The following is a 19684-nucleotide window of genomic DNA, read 5'->3' as shown; positions in this document are numbered from 1 at the left end:
AATCAAAGCTAAAAGATAATTTGGGCCCATTCTATAAATATGGAAACAGGGCAGATTAATAATAAGGAAGGGGGATTTAGTAAAATATATGGGACTGAAACTAATAGGGTTATATTTTTCACTATTGTTTAGACATAATGGGGAGATCATTTCAAAAAATAGAGCTGTAACTGTTTTTTAAATAACTATGATACTATGGCTGAATTATTTCAAGAATGATGAGCGCTAAGCTTAAGGACTATACCAAGGTCAGGCGCAGGTCACACAAATGTTCAGAAGAAACCTTTGTTTGGTCCCTACTCTTCACACAGATATGAAGGCCTGTGATCTCATTGTAGTAGATGGATAGACACATCTACATAGAGATCTCATGGTAGAGACACATTCACACGGGGCCCCAGCCTGAAGGTACTTCTGCCTTCGGTCCTTTGACAGAGCAGATGAGTATATGCCATTCTACTGATAATCAAATTTCCCCTCTTGTGGCTTTTCACATTTTAGACAATGTGAGATATAAGCTACCAGGAAGTACTGATATCTGAAAATTCAACTTAGAAGGGAATATAAGAAGAGAAACAAGAATAAAATGAATGTTGATCTCTTTCTTATTGTTGTAAACTCCTATTTATCCAAATGAGATTCAGTATGGAAATCTGATGTCACCTCCTACCACCTATCCCGTGACCCACCCAAGTGTTTATAAAGGAGTCCTGTATTGTGGTCGACATGAATGAGCCTGATACTAGAAGATCAAGGATGTGCTGTTGCTATTATAGAATCACACATTTAAGAGATTTTCTTTTATTTGTTGTATTTAAATGAACAGATTAAGAAGAGGAAAAAACATAAAATCCAAAGTAGAAGTTAGAGATACCTTAAGAACCTGATCTCAAAAGAGATAATGAATTAGAAAGAGATTACACCAATGTAAATTCATGAAAAATAAGAACTTGGATTCAAAGAAAAGTGGTCATTATTTTCATGGTGCCTTAAAATTCACCAGACCTACCCAGTTGGACTCTGCCAAGAAAATGATCTGAAATGAGGACATATCTCTTTGGAATATTCTAAGGACTTTTATTGTTATTCTTTTTTAGAAAATAGAAAGTACAAAAGAAAAATAACATGACAGAAAGTTAGATGAAAATCATTATTATTTAAACAGCTTTATTGAGGTAGAATGGTTACCTTGAAAGTAATTCTTAAAAGTGTGGCCTTGTCGAGAGGTAAGATCTCGAATCAGATACACGGTGGAGCAATTCACCTCTCGTGGCTGACTTGCTCATCCTTTCCCAGCTCCCAGCTCCTTATACCTGGTTCTGCTGTTCTCTTCTAGCGCATGTCTTACTGTTCATCTGCCTGGCTCCCATAAGCTGCCTTAGAGTGGAACCAGGTCTTCTTCTTTGTACGCACAGCACCCAGTATACTACACAGCTCATAATGAATCACCCAGTGAGTGAATGAATGAATGAATGAAAATCAAAGAATGACTTTTCTTAGCTCTTGTCACACTGATTTCATTGTTTTCTGAGATTCAGTCCTTCTTGATCTCTGATATATTACCAAGACTAGTGAGTCCAAGTTTGCTCTGTCACCAAGATTCGCACCCTCTATTTTAACTTCTGCTCCACAAGAGAAGAAAATCAAACATTCACAGTCACTAATGCACATGGTCCTATTTTCACAAAAGATTTCAATATACTTACTCTCTTCCTATTCCTGGGAAAGACTAATATCAATTTAGTCTGTTAACTTAATCTCATTTCAACTCAGGAGAATCTTTCTTGTTAGGATAGTTCCTCATAAAGTAGATTATGGGACAATGGCCTTGTTTTTGGCAAACGTTATTTTCACATATATTCAGCCACTCAAAACTCATAGTAGGACAGTGGTAAATAATAAAAGGAGGGGTGACTTTCCTATTTTCAGGGGTCCAGCTCCATTTTTCAGGCCAATTCTCTAATGATGATAATATAATCATTGTAATAATAGCTAAGATGCCCTCCTCATTTACTGTGTCCCAACAATCTTACAGATCTGGCACTATATTATCATAATTCTCCAGGGTGAGTAAGTGATGCAGCTGAGACAAGAGGTTAAATAATTTACAGGTCGTACAGCTGCATACTAGATGAGGTGAGTGGAGAGAAAAGTCAAAATCATTTTGTTTCAGGAAGCAGTTTAAGTTCATTTCTATTCATGCTTTCTGTTTCATTTTTTAAATGAGAATTAATGGACTTTCCCCCAGGCTTTCCCTGCTTATTATAGGATATTATTATTACCCTCACATTTCTAGCCTTTTCAGTGTGTGGTATTTAGACATATTTGACAGAGTGTGTGTGAAAGATATATTTGGACTTAACAAGTTACACATTGTAGATTTAGAGCCATTTTTATGACTGTCATCCAGAACTCAGATCCATTGTACAATAGTCTCTCATAGAGAATACAGAATACAAAATCCTGGTCTTTTCCTGTCTGTTTGACATATGGCACCTTGCTGAGCCATTTGAACATTCATTCCCACTGCTGACCGTGCCCCCCCTCCCCCCCCCCCCAGCCCTCAACACGATGAAAAGAACCACAACACTATTAAGATGGATGGATGTGAAATAATCCTGGAATTCTGCCAAAATCCTTCTGCCTTTTGAGTTTTAAAAATTATTCTGATGTTTAATGCAAGACGTGCTACAAAGAGCATGGCCATTTCTCTGTGCAAAAACAAAACATGTTGTTCACTTTTGAGGCAAAGGAAAAAGAGAAGAGTCATATGAAACCAAATGTTTTTCTTTTTTTTCTTCATTACCCATATGGCTAGAACTAAATATTTAAAATTTTGCTTACTTGGATTTTCTATGCACATCTTAAATTCGAGATATCCATAGAATTTTCTCATCTAGTCACTAAAATTTTGTTCTGGAAGAAAATACTTATGTTGCTAAAAATTGAATCACTTTCTGAAGAGTTTTCACAGCTGTAGATAAATTGAACATCTCAATGCCACTCCTCTTTCTGACTTATACTCTGGATGAGTAGCAGATGGGATTTCATGGGGGTAAGGGAGACAATGTCGACAGTATTGGCCCCTTCCATTCTGGAGAAACTTCTGGCAAACTCACCTGGCCCAGTGCTATGAGAGCTTCTCTTCCCAGACAGTTTACTAACCTCTGGGATGCCAGAGTCAAATGAGGAGTTTCTACCTGTCCACATGTTAGCTTCACTACCCCCAAAACAAGAGTTACGTATGTGATCTAGGCCAAATTATGTATGTGATCACTTCTAAATTCAAGGGATCACATGACTGTACAATCTAATATTAAGGGCCATTAAAGTCAATGTTTGCAATTTTACTCAAACACTTAGAATTTCTCAATATAAAACTTAAGCGGTAAGTCAGAAAGCATGTATACATATAAAGAGCTTGCTATGTGCCAGGTACTAGGATATTACTGGGGACTAGAGATGAATAGGATGCGCTCCCTGCACTTTGTGAAAATGTGTAGTCTGAAAACTAACTGGTTTTCACCTTCCTCTCCAATAGGCTGTGAGTAAAATCCCAGCCTCTTAAGCATTGTCACTACATATCTACTGAGTCACTAAGTGAGTGATGCCTATCAGCCAATCATCCCAGGAAAGAAGCCAGAGGCGGAAGTGATGGCGCAGGTTGAGTGTTGTGCCTTTGCGTATCAAAAATGCTTACCAAATGTTTCTGTAAAACAGATTGGCAGAAGACGAGCTTCTGATTGTAGTACTCCTAGACAGAGAAAGAATTCCTCCAGCCTGTTCAAAAAAGACTCAGTCCAATTCCAAATCCCACTCTCAGGGACGTGAAATTGGTCATGGGATTCTTTCACTTCTGCTTGGAGAACCTCTCTTAGCTATTTGGAGAAAATGTACATTCTGTTTTGAATCCGGCCCGGTATCCCAGACCTATCCTTATCTATTGGTTGTTTTTCCTTCTTGTCGAAGCAGATTTTCCCACCCAGACAACTTTTCCCTGAAGGTAATACGTTCTTAGTTCAAAGAAATCGGCTTTTCTCTGTAAACTCATGGAATCTGAGCATAATGACTCACTTTTTATTAGGATGAGTCAAATGTTTTTAAGACAGACAGACAGACACGCTGCAGATGTCCATATAGTAACCCAAGGGAGCGTGCTTTCTTTGTTTCCATCATCAATCAGTTGCCCCTCAGAAAATTTTGAAAACATGCAAAGTCAGAAAACAAATTATAAAGGGAAATTTTTATTTAAAAAAAAAGGAAACATTGATTTATGAAGCAATTCCAATTTGTACCTTTGATAATTTGCTAGTTCTTTTAAATACCCATTTAGTTATTACCTAAATACCAATATAACCATATAATTGGGTGTTTTTTGACATCAAGCTAGAACAGGAAAGTAAAGTTTGCATCAGCAAAACCTTCAGTGTAATTGGCTTATAAGTGGGATATATTCCATTATGCCAAAAAGACAAATAGTGGAGGAGGGCGGGGGGTGGAGAGAGTAAAGTATGTTTTATCCATTGTGTTCTCACTCTACACTGAAAAAGAAAATATTAAAATAAATAAAATTTTTACATTGAAAATAAACTTATTTTTTTAATAAAAAAAGGACAGGCCAATAGTAAATATCTGTTTTAAGCTCCCACTGTATCTTTTATGCTATTACAATGTCAGCTGCACTAAAGCTTGACTTTACAAAGAAAAGCTACGTGGTCCTGTCATCAATCACTGATTCCCAATGAAGCACAGAACCTCAGGCACATCGGCTCTGTGACGTGTTTCTCGGGGTGGCCATAGAACTGCACGTGAAGTGCAAGGCATGCTGCCATGGCGTTTCATAAAAGCGAGAGAAGAGATAGATGTTCTCCGGTGCTCTCCAGGGCTCGCCCATGCGGAGGCGGCCTGGCCCGCAGCCTTAGGGACAATCTATGGTTTTCCTCTGCCGTACACTCTGGCAGGGCTGCTTCCCAAGTGGTGGCCGACAGCCAACACCCCATATGTTGGGCTTTACTGCTTCACTCCTAGAGGCTTGGCACGTGCTGACTCACTTTGGAACAATAGGCTGCTTTCCTGCCCATTTGCACACGATTCCGGAAAGCTTCCTGTTATCCATCCTCCTGAGCTTGACTTTCCACTTCCTGGCCATGGACGGGCCTCACTGACTGTTCCCGCGTCAAACGGCCCCGATGAAGGACCATTTCTAATGAGAGTAGTTCCTACATTTCTCCACGGGGGATGGAGCCAGCTTCTCTCTGCTGCTCGCTTCTTTATTTAATGCCAATTCTTTCTACACACAAAAGTAGGGACCCTGATCCCAAGATGACAGTAAAGAGTAGCCTTTGTTATGGAATCTTGTCAAAGGCCTTTAGAAAATCTTTCTCTCCCCTCCCCCCACCCGTTTCTTCACCCTGTTGTATCTACTGAAAATGTTCAAAAAGAAAAGGAAAGGAAAGGAAGGATCCATCTGTATTTAAGTCTCCATTGTGGAGTCAGTCATCTCCACTCACTCCTCCAACTCCTTAAAGGTTTGTCAGTGGTCTGAACACAGCCACCTCTGACTCCTTCCCGACAGGGGTCACATTTGCCATCTGGCACCGTAGCCTGCATAACAATACATTCCAGTGGGCTAATTTCACCCTTGAGTTCCTGCAGAGCTCTCATTGAGCTGCCCTCCACTTGGTGATTTACCGAGATTTATTGTATCAATTTGGCAGAATAGCTCCGATACAACCACTGTTGGGTTTCATAGCATTAATCTTGCATTTCCAGGAACAATACAGGACTGGCAATCTCCCTATGATCTTCTTCATTAAAAGCTGAGATTTAAGCATTCACCCGTGAGCTCTCATCATTTCATCCTTTGGAGATCGCTCTGTTCCAACATCATCTGTGGTCTGTTCCCTTTCTTGAGTTAAACTGTTCGCTCCGAATCACTGAAAGAAACTCATATTGCTCTGAAAGTCTCACATATGATGCTGTTCAATTTCTTTGCATTTTGAAGACTATTTTATCCCTATATGACTCCTGTCCCTCCACACTGTGTAGACTTTCCTGTTCTTATTTGAGCCATGTTTCAGTTTAGGAAAAGAAGCTAATTCTTTCATAAAATAAAATTTTTTATATTTCTAGTTATCCATGCAATTGGGAATGCAGGGGACATGGAATAACTTTTAATCAGGTGGTTTTTTACAAAATGATTGCGTTTTTATTATAGATGCCTGCTCTAAAAGTAGTAAACAACATAATGAGTGGCCATTCGAAATTCTGCCAACACCAATTATAACGATTAATAGCCAGTAATTAATATAAGAAATGTATTGTTCAGTGACTCTGTGTGAGACAAAGTGCAAAGTACTGAAATTCACCTAACTCAGAAGGCAGTCCTGCCCCCGAGGTCTCTCAGTGTGGAGTTGAGTCACATGCAGACATGCAAATGAACAAGTCAAGGTCGCACGGTGTAGGTCCCACATAAAAGGCAAAAGTGCAGGGGATAGCCATTGCCTCCACATCCGGGAGGTGAGCAAAAAAAGTATTTTCAGAGCAGAGTGAATGAAGCTGTTGAGCTGGGTCTTGATGAATGGGTGGGAGAGTCCTGGGAAAGGCGGAGGCCTTAAACAGGGGGACTGTGGTGTGCTATGCAGTGCAACAGAAATGGAGCCAATAAGACTGAAGAAGACTGAAAAGGCTAAAACCAAATCCTTAGGCAAACAGAGCAAGAAGGGTTTTAAATAATGAAATAACATGGCTGAATTTGTGATATGAGCATTCAAACAGGATATTTAAGAGGCTATTACAGTGTTAAAGCAAAAGCTGCTGGAAGAAATGGCAGTGGGAATGGGAAGAAAAGAATGAGTTCAAGGTACAGTGAAGAGGGATATTTGAATGCCTTCAACATGTGTTCGGGTGTTAGGGAGTTTAGGAAGAGCAAGAAGTCAAGGCTGATCCCCATCCCAGGATTCACTGGGTAACTAGGTACACAGCGATTCTAACAATCAGAAGGACTGGAGGAGGAAGAGCAGGTTAGTAATAGGATTGGCTCACTATTATGGGGAAGCTCTGTAAAGGTGCTGAGTTCTATTTTGAACACACTTGGTTTGACATGGAATATCCAAGTGAAGATTTCCAATGAGTAAATACATAGTCTTGTGTCCAGGCTTAGAAATATAAATGGGGGGAACCCTCACTAGCAGAGGGTTCATTCGGTTTTGCATTCTAGCTAGATGTTTTTCAGTCACTCTGCTAAGACTGACAACAACAATGATGAACAACAAATGATCTCACTCTGAAGTCTAGTAAGGAACAAAGACACAACTATTTATTACATCTTATTTTCCTAATATGTCAGCTATAGGAATCTTATTCATATAAATGATTCATCCTATATACTACTCCCTTGTCAATAAAGACTTGACTTACCTTTCAGCCACATTATTTTTTTAAATAACTCTTGGTCATTCTTAAGAGTAACAACTATCAAAGCAGTGAATTACTAATTCTGTATGATACACTTTCTGATTCTAAGGACGTAAGAATAAAGAGTTTATTCCAGCTAGAAAGTCATTACCTGGAATATTACACTTCTTACAGTATGCCCTTTGTATCACACTTTGTGAAGGGCAAGTTAGTTATGCTTCATAAATCAGTGAAGATTTGGCAGCTCTGGTGTCATTTAGGTAGAAGGAGAACCAGTCAAAAAGAGCTTTTACTTCTGTCCCTTTAAAATACCAGCTCCCTTTGAAAAGTAGGTGGATCAACCTAAGTACAGTTGGCTTGTGGGAAAGAAATGATCATTGGGGGAAAAAATGTGTGATTAAAAAGTCCTCATAGTTACTCTAACAAAAGTCAGGAATTCACTGACCAAAAAAATTGGAAGCAGTGTTTAAATAAATTGTAGAAATTGTGGAATTGTCATTAATAAAACTATTTTAAGAAACCCATGTTCTGTGACTTTAACCCGTATTTAAATGATACATATCCCTCTGGCTGCCAGTCCATGCTTTGAGCAAGTTGCCATCTACAAAGAATAACTTGAAGAGTCTGCTGGCTCTTGAAAGAAGGAAACTGATTGGACAGTTGTTTGGAAATGTGTGTTGACTTGTATTCACAACCTTTGCTAAATGGATTGTTCACATAATGCATCAGCTGTCCTGTGAGTTCTACAGAACAGAAAATGTCAAACCTTGTTACTGGAAGTTCTCCAAATGACATCTTTTTTTTTCTTTTCTATTATCATGAAACAGGGAAGGCCATGGCAAAATTTCAGTATTTGCTGTCAAAATGGCTTTGGCCACATTGTGTGGAGGGAAGATCATGGACAAATTAAGATGTAAGTTCTTCTTCGTGTTTCTCTTCGCTTATCTCACCTCCATACCACATTTCCCTCTTCCTCAGTCCTGCCATGTCCCCCTGCTCACCTGTGACTTTCCTCATGCTATGACAGTTGTTTGAAATATGATCTTTTTTAAATTATATTTTTATTGATTTCAGAGAGGAAAGGAGAGGGAGAGATAGAAACATCAGTGATGAGAGAGAATCATTGATCAGCTGCCTCCTGTATGACCCACCCTGGGGATTGAACCTGCAATCCGGACATGTGCCCTGACCATGGAATCAAACAGTGATCTCCTGGTTCATAGGTCGATGCTCAACCACTGAGACACACTGGCCAGGCTGAAATATGATCTTTATTGATCTTCATTGATGGTTGGATTTTGTCATAGAAATATTTTCATATTAGATAAGTGTTAATGAAAGGAATGTTTTCCTTCTACTTACAGATTATTATTATTGATAACTTGTTGAGTGTTACCAACTAGACTTTGTGATATTATAGTAAGGTATATTTTCTTTCAAGTTCATTGTACTGTACTGTTCTACAGACAAGTCCATCATTCTAAGGACTTGAAGGACCGCCTTCCTTTTTTAGATAATCCAAAGCCAAAGCTCCCGGTATGTTTCTTCATTCTCAGGCAGTGCTGTTCAAATCGCTAGAAACTCCAACCGTGCCGGAGTAAACATGCCCAGGGTAGGGGGCATGGTAATTGCGTAGAGACACTGTAGACTGAGAATTAACTGGATGCCAATCAAAGCATGGTAGCCACAGTACAGTGAGTGATTATGGGGCTTTTGTGTACCTTTGTCACTAATATGTAGAGTTTTAAATGGATAGAACAGTGGGAGTGTTTTGGTTGGTTGATTTGCTGTAGGTAAAGAAGCTGAGACTCAGAGAGTTAAAGTAAATTACATACCTGAAAAGTAAAATGGCACCAGATGTGAAGCCTGGCTATTTTCCCTATACCCGTGTTATGTATAGAATCACCTGGAATGCTTTTTAAAACATGGATTTCGGATCCCACTCCCAGAATTTCTGATTCAGTGGCCCGAGGGTGGAGGTGTGGGGGCAAGAATTTTCATATATAGCCCGTTTCAAATGATGGACATGCTGCCATTTAAAAGAAAAATTTTCATTTAACCCTCTCCCTTAGCCTAAATATCATGAGTTTACGTCGCCATGTTGAGTAAGAGAACGCTGTGATGGAAACGAGGAGGCCCAGGGTGTAAGCCCACCTGTGTGACTGCTTATTGAGCTACCCTGTGGACATTAGACAAATGGGCGTGTTTTTCAGACTAAAGAAAAATACTTATTCAGTGTCATGCCAACAGGCCCCTGGATGAAAGGGTCCCACGTTAAAATAAGTTTGAGGAAAACTGGAGAGAATCGTTTTCCGCAGTTTGGGACTCACAGCCCTTCATCAGCCAGGTTGATCCTGTGCCATCAAAGATCCTGATGGTTCCCATGTTTCCCCTCAGCTCTCCTCGGGGACAAGCGGGTGTGGCAGGAGTAATTGGCTACAAATCAATGAGAAATTGTCAAAAGCAAAACAAGTAGAAAACCACAGACGATGTAAAGATGAGTTTTGAAAACTGCTTTTAAATGCATCAGAAGGGACAACAAACCCAGGTTGCAGCACAATTTCCAATGCTCAGGGCCACCAGGAGCCAGTCAACATGCGGGGTGTTCCCTGTGCACCTGCAGGCAGCCGAGAGTGTGCACGCATCCCCTGCAGTCATCGGGCTCAGCACCCTAAACAAACTGACCTAATACAGTCCTCCTGTCAAATTGCCCTTGCTGTGATTATAGCCTGTTGTTTCGTTGTTTGTTTCTGTGGCCTGCTGTTTTATTGAGATGGAGCGCTTGTTTATATTTCTGCTCGGGCCTCCTGGGTCGTCCTGAGGGCCGTAAGGAATTCTGAACTCAATGCTGTGGGCCTGGGATGCCAAGTGCTCTCCTAGAGCTTCTGGGAGGCTTGTTTTGTTTTCTTTAAAAGACCAGTATTACGTCAAGCACCAAGCACTGTGTGCTTGTTGAGCTTCTGTTACTCAACTGGTTGTTCTGCCCCCACGCCTGTCCCCAAGGTAGTGTTTCTAACTCACTGGCCTGCCTTAAAGTCTTCAGTGCCTCCCCAGCATCTTCTGGACACAATCTACACTCCTTCGTGGAGCTTTGGAAGCTCTCCCTACCCACCTCCCCTCCTCCCATGCACTGTGTGGCTCCTGACACAGTGAGCTACTTGCAGATGGGCGCGTGCGTTGTGCTTGAGCATATGCCTCCGCACATCCTGACCCAGCTTCCTAAGCCTGGCTAACCCTGATTGTCCTTGACACCAGCGTAGCACTCACCTCTGTGAGGAAACCCTCCCTGACCCACTGCTGCCTCTGGGAGCCCCCTCTCTGAGCTCCTGTACACCCTACTATTCCCACCTTCACACCACCATGCTATAATGTATGCTGCCATGTGATGCATGATGTACATATGTTGCTGTCATCCTCAACAGACTTGGACCTCCCAGAGGGCAAGACTAGGACCTGCTTATTTTTCTGTATATTCACTGCTGAGCACAATTACATACATTTAGTACGAGCTAAGTTAATTTTAGTTGAGTAAATCAACAAATATAAATTCTTCTATAGCACCTATCATTGTATGGCGCTATAGGAAAAACAAAGATGGTTAGAGTATCATTTGGGACCTTGCAGAACAATTCCAATAGGAAGGGAACTATATGAAGTAAAGACAGAAAAAAATGTGATTCAAATTTAATAATAAAAATAGCTACCATTTCCTGTGTGCTAGGTGCCACGCACTATTTGAGTGCTTTACATCTCTGTGCTTTTCACCGGTTACCTAATTTAATCTTTGAAATGGCCCTCCATTTGGTATACATACATATGTATTACATACTATAAGCATATTACATATGTATATGTATATATGTAAGACAGAGAGCCTAGAACTAAGGTACAAACACTTACTTTGATAGCTTCTTCAGAGTCCCCTCATTTATTTTTAAAAAGCTGAGTGGCATTAACAGTCACTTCCCTTTCATCCCAGTGACCGAGCCCTAGTTTGGCTGTTGCTTCACAAACTTCATCAACATAAATGAGGCTCATATTAGCTTCAAGTCAGTGAAAGTTCACTGTTGCTGCTCCTCCTGCTTTCGCTCTAGTTAGAGATGTTGTCTAAATCCTTTCCTGGGAGATTTGGAAGGCCTCGTCTACTTCTCAAAATGTGCTCTGGCCTAGACAAGACAAGCCTTGGAGACCGTTAGGATGGCCCAATGATGCGCAAACCAACCTGCCTAAAAACGAACAAAATGGCAGCTCTAATACACAAGTCCATTGGTTTTCCTAGGTTTCTTCTACCTCCTCCCCCTCACCACCCTTTCGTTGGAATTCTCGAATTTCTCTATTTGGAATTACATAAAGAGTTGTAGTTCTGCCTTTGGCAACCTTTTTATTTTTGACTAATTATAATGAAACACAAGAGATATAATTCATTAGGTAAACAACATTGTGAAGGTGGATGAGAACATTAATTTTGTTGCTCACGTAGAATTTCTATAGCCTCATGGTTGATAAACTATTTGAAACACAGTAGAAATCCTTTAAAACTGGAGTATTTAAAGAAAATGAGAGCCAATTCACATCCTTATCACATAATTCAATAACAGTCTGTAATGTGGTTAGCATCTGACTGCGGTATGAGGGAGTGTCTCCAGATTACATTTCGACCTTGAAAAATTAAGCCCAAAATGAAGAGAGGTAGCACACTGCATTGCCAGTAGTTTACCCCAGCAGCTGGGCTGGCCGCATTGCACTCCAGCATGCTGGCAGACTCTGTGATAGGACACCCTTTCGTTCCAGTGGTGACATTTCCACAGAGGAATTATAAAGCTCCTTGGGAAGTTATGCCGTTAATATGCATTAAGTGCGCACGGTGGCAGACGCTGAAGAACAGAGGTTCAGGGAAGCCATAGGCTCTGCTGAGAGTCATCTCAGAGCCTGGCTCCACCTCACTGATCACCACAAGGCCAGGCTGCCTCTTGACTGCGTGAGTTCAAAGACCCTTCCCTGTGAACCAAATGCCTTCCACCCAGAACATATGATTTATAGGAAGTTTTCTGCTCCTGTGGAGAGTTAATCAAGTGTTTTCGTTACCCCCTTATCCCCCTTGTGTCTCTCATTTTTCAATATCTTAAACCAAAACCCAAACTTTTTAGTGATAATATGGATATGTATAGCTTTCTAGCTAGACACACACACACACATCAGTGCTATAACACAATTCTCATTGTGTGTTTAAAACAAGGTCAGCATAGCCCTGGCTGGTTTGGCTCAGTGGATAGAGCATTGATCCAATGACTGAAGGGTCCCAGGTTCGATTCTGGTCAAGGGCAAGTATCTGGCCCTGGTTGGGGCGTGTGTTGGGAGGCAACCAATCGATGTGTCTCTCTCACTTCAATGTCTCTCTCTCTCTCTCTCTCTCTCTCTCTCTCTCTCTCTGCCCCCCACTTCCACTCTCTCTAAAAATAAATGGGAAAAAATCCTCAGGTGAGGATTAACAAAAAGAAGTTAAAATTAAGTTACATTGAAAAAAAACAAGATCAGCATATTTCTCACATATACAAAATTTGCTGCCTTGGGTTATATATGAGTTCATAATTGACCTCAAAATAACAATGTTATATGCTCTGTCTTATCAAAATATGCTAATCTTATCCCAATTACTAGTTAAGGCGATGTGCCAGAATCATCTACAAAGAGATACCAAAGAAAACACCGTGCCAGAAATATTTCAGCATAAAAAATAGCTTTTCCATTATTCTTTCATAGACATGATTTATTCTGCCATATTTGTGTGGTTTGAAACAGATACATTGAACTAAAACAGTGGGGAATGTTTACAAGAATTATAAATATCTTCCCTTTTTCTCCCATCAGATATTTTCTCAATGATTTCTGACTCCAGTGGGGTGATGGTTTATGGACGCTATGACCAGTTCCTGCGGGAAGTCCTCAAACTGCCCACAGCCGTGTTTGAAGGGCCCTCATTCGGTTACACAGAACAGTCAGCCAGGTCCTGCTTCTCTCAGCAGGTAGGAAAGAGTGTGTGTAAGGAAGCAGCTTCTGAACAGCAGCTGCTCTCCTCCCGTGTGTCACTCCAGGCAGTTCTCAGATAAGCAATAACCCGTAGCATATCTTCCAGCCTCTGACGAATGTCCTGTGAGTCAGTCACTAAACTTCACACACCTCGATAATAATAATAGGCGATGTCTACTGACCACGTGCCAGGCGCCAGGCTGAGCTGTTTACTCACATTGTCGAATTTAATCCTACAACAACCCTATAGTCTCCGGGTCATTCTCACTGCCCTATCAAAAGGGCCGAAATGTCCCTCAGCCTCACATGAAACACAAGTCTGACGCACCACCAAGCTTCACCAATGTTTGTCAAAGAAGACGAAAAAGTATGGCCCATGCCGCATCGCACTGTGGGAGTCCCAAAATATGAGAGACGCGGCTCCCTAAATCTTCCAGGACATGGGACATTTAGGGCTCTGAGTGAGGTTTCACCTGAGGTTGCTACAAGAGAAGTTATTCTCCAAATGCAGGAGACTGATGTGGGAACTGTGGCAGGTGCCATGACCCACAGCGGGGTAACACTTCATGGAAATGTCAGTCCATCTCTCCGCGTCATTTTCATACTGTCCCTCCCATGGGCAAGTGACGCTTCCAGAATTTTCTCTATGTGATCACCTTGACTCAGCCTCAGTGGAGATAATTCAGTTGTTTGTATAAGTGTAAAACACACTCAGTGTTTTAAATTCTGCCGAACTTAGTTTCAAATTCTGTTTCTTCATACATTAGAGGCTCATTGAACGTCCTGTTCCATCTCAAATGATAGCTGCAGAGCAGCTAAATTAAGCGTATTCTCTGTTCTAAACGACCACGGGTTGGTGAGTTGTTTTTTTATTATGTTTTTTGTTTTTTATGCAGAAAAAGGTCACGTTAAATGGTTTCTTGGACACGCTCATGTCAGATCCTCCCCCGCAGTGCCTGGTCTGGCTGCCCCTTCTGCATCGACTGGCGAATGTAGAGAATGGTGAGTAGTCACTGCTGAGCGCAGGCGGGCTTTCTAATCATTGAAATTAGCCGGTCAACTCTATGCTTATTAAGCCAAGGTCATTGTTTTAGGGAGATCGATTTTGTTGTTCCAAGCTCTGTTTAGGATGCAACTAACCAGTCTCCCTGATCTTTAACAAGGCCTATGGGTGCACAGTCAAGTTAAGTCAGTCAGTGCTAAAAGCTTATTCCATGTCACTGTGTACCCCTCAGTTACAGGTCAGATGTGGCTTAAAGACTTGATACATTAGAGGAACCTCAATAAGGAATGTGATCTTTTCTAGTATTTGTTTTAGGTCTGGATCCCCAATATTGGTTTACCTTGGCATTGACGATTTCTTCCTAGGCACTGGGCCAGAAACAGGTGGAAGAGGAAGGGAAAAAATGCATGAGAGAAACTTACTCATCTTTTGTCATGTGCTCCGAATTATAAGCTTTCGGTGGTTGTAGTTATGTAAAAGACAAAAGCCATGCAAACTTTTGAAATGTGCTTTTTTACAAGGGCAAGTATGTCTAGGGTAAAAGGAGTAAATATTGATACCCCCAAGCTTAAATGGAAACCACAGTTCAGAACGAGATTTAAAGAAATTTAAACGTGGAGCAATTCAGTGCCTCCTTCTCTAATCTTTAAATGTTCTTATTTATTATTCAATTTAAGTCTGAGATTTCTCCAGACTTAAATAGAAAATCATTTATCCCATATCTCTTACTAGAATCTTAACTCCTACACATTTCTTTACTATACATTGGAGGTAAAGTTAGCTTAATTTTATGTTCCCATTCAAAACATCTAGCATCTGCCCTTATTATCTCTCTCAGTTAAAAGTAATAAATGTATCCTGTTTTGCTCATGGAGAAGATTTTAAAAATGAATTAAGTCAGTGCTCTGTAATCACTGCCAAGCATAGATTTATTTTTGTATGTTTCTTACTCATCCACAGAAGCAAAGAGCAATCAAGGTCGGATCATGCAACCTGAGATCATGTTACTGGTCACAGCTCAGGGCTAGTCACCTTCCGTCACGAGGCTGTAATTTCACCCTCTAGCTCAGTACTTCCTGTTGCAGGAAATGGGTTTCGCAGGCCTGTCCCTGAGCAGTTGTCTCTAAATCCAGGGCTCACCCTGCCTTTCCCAGGAGCCAGAAAAGGGAGGACTGATGCTTAGTCCGAAGGCAGTACCTCCAGAGCTGGTTATGCCTTTGTGGTTACAGTTGGCTTTTTACCTTCGTTTATTTTCACGTAAATTCTTTTCCCTGGAATAATGTGACCAAAGGCAAGAATTGTTGTTGTTTTCAATCTTTAGCTCATAGTGTAGAGACAGTTACTTGGATTTGATCATTTGTTAGCTTTCAATGTCAACTGTTTTACCTTACCTGCTTTATGATTCCAATTTTCTGCCAAAGACAGTTGTATCTCCTGAGCTGTCTGATTAGAACTGTATTTAGATCATTTACTTGTCTCTTTGGGCCCTGCCCATCTGCCTCTTAGGAAAGAAAACAAATCTGTTTGTTAGATGGAGGCAATGTCACTCATTAAATAAGCCCATTAGCTGCTTCATTTTTTAAAAAATAACTCAATTCTCTCATCCAGTTTTCCTGCGCTCCCTCCATTTTCCTTCCTTTTTCCTCCCTCTCCTTTCTCATGTCTCCCTTCTTGCTCTCTCCCCACTGGATGGCCAGCCGTGCTCATCCATGGTGCTGAGTCCCCCAGTGACTGTGCTGGCCTCCTGGAGACAGAGAGCAGTTTGGGGGGGAAACGGGCCAGTTCGGGTAATTTATATTCTTGTAGTGTAAGAGATGGGAGTAGAAAGAGCAAGTGGCATTACAGAAACTTGTTGTTAAAAGAACACCTATCCTCCACCTCATTTCATTTCTTCCACCTCCACACACACGCCTGAAAAGGGCAGTGAGATGCCTGGAATAAACAATGCTTCTCTCAGCCCAAACCGACTGTCGTCTGGCATCAGGGCACACGGCAGAGAAACGCCATCCCCGTCAGGCTGTGTTTGTCCTTATCCTGGCTGGCACTTTGGTTTTCTTATTTTTTCTTCATTTGCTGCCTCCTCAGTCTTCCACCCGGTGGAGTGTTCCTTCTGCCACAGCGAGAGCATGATGGGATTCCGCTACCGATGCCAACAGTGTCACAATTACCAGCTCTGCCAGGACTGCTTCTGGAGGGGACATGCTGGGGGTTCCCATAGCAACCAGCACCAAATGAAAGAGTACACGTCATGGGTAAGGCAAGGGCCAGGCAGTGCTTAAAGTTGGATGTGTGTGTGCGACCCAGAATGCTAGGGAATGTCAAAGAGGGTGACAGAATACAGGGGTACACTTACCCTGTAGTCAACATTCCTTCTTCCCCTTCCCTCCGAACCCACCGCATCTTACTGGGATCTCTTTCATAGTGTATCTGAGCCCAGCGTAGCTCCCTGTGACTTAAACTATAGGAAGACTCAAATTACGTTACTTCTTGAAATGTAGATCACTCGGTACTGATTTAGCTAACAACCAAATAGCAAGCGCCTTCTGGAACATAATCATTTCACAGTAAATTAAGGTTCTTTTCAACCTTTGATGGGTCTTTGTTTTGGGTTGCCAGTTTTTGTGTTTTGTGGGAATTGCTTAAAAATGGTTGCTAGTTTCTTTTTTCTTAGATTCTGGAGTTCTCTTAAGTGCACAACTGGAAAAGAGAGGAAAGACATGTGAGCGCGTGGGCTTAATGATGCTGTTCCGTTTTACTTTGGGGAAGAGGGGATACTGTGGCTACATTAGCAAATCTTCTTTCGTGAATAGTGCAGGGAGCGGCTGTCCCTGTGCTGGATGTCTTCTCAGGGGCACATGGCACTGGGTCTACGGAGGAACTGGCCTCCGTGAACTTGCTGCTCAAATGGTGGTGCTCTTGTGCTTCATGGGACGGGCATGCCATCGGCCCTGCCCACTCCTCTTCAAGTAGTTCTCCCACAAGAAAATGCAAACTTTTTATGAGTTTTTTCCCCATATTTTTATGTGTTTCAATTCAACGTATAGTCTTTACTTAAAGAGTAACTTGCTTTTTTAAAAAAAGGAAAATCTTCAGAATATGCGTTTTAAGTCGGAGTGCTCTTTCCAGGCATGATTATTGGGAACTCATGGTCAGTGTACATATACCCATTGCTTAGCACCTGTCAGACTCTGAGTTCAAGGGACAGTTCTTCACTGAGACATCACACACTGAGGCTTCATGCCAGCTCCCAGGCCACTGTCACTGTCGGTCACATCATATGCTGAGGATGTACTGACACCGATGGTCAGACACATTTTAGTATAGATTATAGAACATAGAAGAAAGAGCTTTCTGTTTTCTTATTGTCAACATAGTACAATTTTCAAATTTATTCTATCCCAAATTCTGGAGGGTTGGTGTTTGAAGGCTAATCATTTTTAATTGTTCTTTTATGTAAATGCTAAAATCAGATGAGCCTTTTTCTCGGAGATTGAAGATTCTAAAATTATTTAGGAGGGCAGTGTCTCTACTAAAGCCAGATTAGACTCCTCAAGAAGACGAAGGGGCCCCGATATTTATGCGGTGAAGAGCTTTGTTGTGTTACTGATGTAAGCGTTCTAAGAATTACATCTCCTAGCAAAAACCAAAGTGGAACTTCTTGAACAGTGCTCCTACTATTAAAGAATGAGGATAAATGCCACATATTACCACTTTTCAGCTCTGTGTGTAAGAAAGTGAGGAAAGTTATAAATGGTTACTCATGGAAAGGAGTAAATTATATGTGATAAATTATTTTTTATAATTTTGGCTGTGGAATTTTAAAGTAAACATTCCACCAATCTAAATGAAAAAGAGGTAGCATGATGCTCTGAAAAGAAAATGAATTTTATTCAACGCACTTCCCATTAAAATACCAACGGCATACTTCATAGATCTAGAACGAACTCTCCAAAAATTAATCTGGAATTAAAAAAAAAGACCCCGAATAGCTGCAGCAATCCTGAAAAAGAACAAAGTAGGTGGGATCTCAATACCAGATATCAAGATGTATTACAAAGCCACTGTTCTCAAAACTGCCTGGTACTGGCACAAGAATAGGCATATAGATCAATGGAATAGAATAGAGAGCCCAGAAATCGGCCCGAACCAATATGCTCAATTAATATTTGACAAAGGAGGCAAGAACATACAATGGAGCCAAGATAGTCTCTTCAATAAATGGTGTTGGGAAAATTGGACGGATATATGCAAGAAAATGAAACTAGACCACCAACTTACACCATACACAAAAATAAACTCAAAATGGATAAAGGACTTAAATGTACGACAGGAAACCATAAAAATTCTAGAAGAATCCAAAGGCAACAAAATCTCAGACATATGCCGAAGCAATTTCTTCACTGATACAGCTCCTAGGGCACTTGAAACTAAAGAGAAAATGAACAAATGGGACTACATCAAAATAAAAAGCTTCTGCACAGGAAAAGAAACCATCAACAAAACAACGAGAAAACCCACTGTGTGGGAAAATATATTTGCCAATGTCATATCTGATAAGGGCCTAATCTCCAAAATTTATAGGGAACTCATACAACTTAACAAAAGGAAGATAAACAATCCAATCAAAAAATGGGCAAAGGACCTAAATAGACACCTTTCAAAAGAGGACATTCAGAAAGCCAAGAGACATATGAAAACATGCTCAAAGTCACTAATCATCCGAGAGATGCAAATCAAAACAACAATGAGGTACCATCTCACACCTGTCAGACTGGCTATCATCAACAAATCAACAAACGACAAGTGCTGGAGAGGATGTGGAGAAAAAGGAACACTCGTGCACTGCTGGTGGGAATGCAGACTGGTGCAGCCACTATGGAAGACAGTATGGAGTTTCCTCAAAAAACTGAAAATGGAACTCCCATTTGACCCTGTGATCCCACTTCTAGGAATATATCCCAAGAAACCAGAAACACCAATCAGAAAGGATATATGCATCCCTATGTTCATAGCAGCACAATTCACCATAGCTAAGATCTGGAAACAGCCTAAGTGTCCATCAGTAGATGAATGGATTAGAAAACTGTGGTACATCTACACAATGGAATACTATGCTGCTCTAAAAAGGAAGGAACTCTTACCATTTGCAACGTCATGGATGGAACTGGAGAGCATTATGCTAAGTGAAATAAGCCAGTCAATGAAGGAAAAATACCACATGATCTCACTCATTCATGG

At 41.0% G+C, this 19684-nt stretch overlaps 1 protein-coding gene across 4 annotated transcripts in view; it reads left to right on the top strand.

Annotated features, from left to right (window-relative positions):
- DTNA (dystrobrevin alpha) overlaps positions 1–19684 on the top strand; it is a 311835-nt gene that overhangs the window by 230321 nt on the left and 61830 nt on the right. For all 4 annotated transcript variants that reach the window (XM_081097324.1, XM_081097321.1, XM_081097322.1 and 1 more), the window contains 4 exons: positions 8244–8329; positions 13285–13439; positions 14340–14445; positions 16532–16698. In XM_081097324.1, the coding sequence (XP_080953450.1) occupies positions 8244–8329; positions 13285–13439; positions 14340–14445; positions 16532–16698 (514 nt within the window). The remainder of the gene's footprint in view (positions 1–8243; positions 8330–13284; positions 13440–14339; positions 14446–16531; positions 16699–19684) is intronic.

The sequence above is a fragment of the Myotis nattereri genome (genome assembly GCF_964212035.1).
Source record: "Myotis nattereri genome assembly, chromosome: 8".
NCBI lineage: Eukaryota > Metazoa > Chordata > Mammalia > Chiroptera > Vespertilionidae > Myotis > Myotis nattereri.
This window is presented reverse-complemented; position numbering and strand designations above follow the sequence as displayed.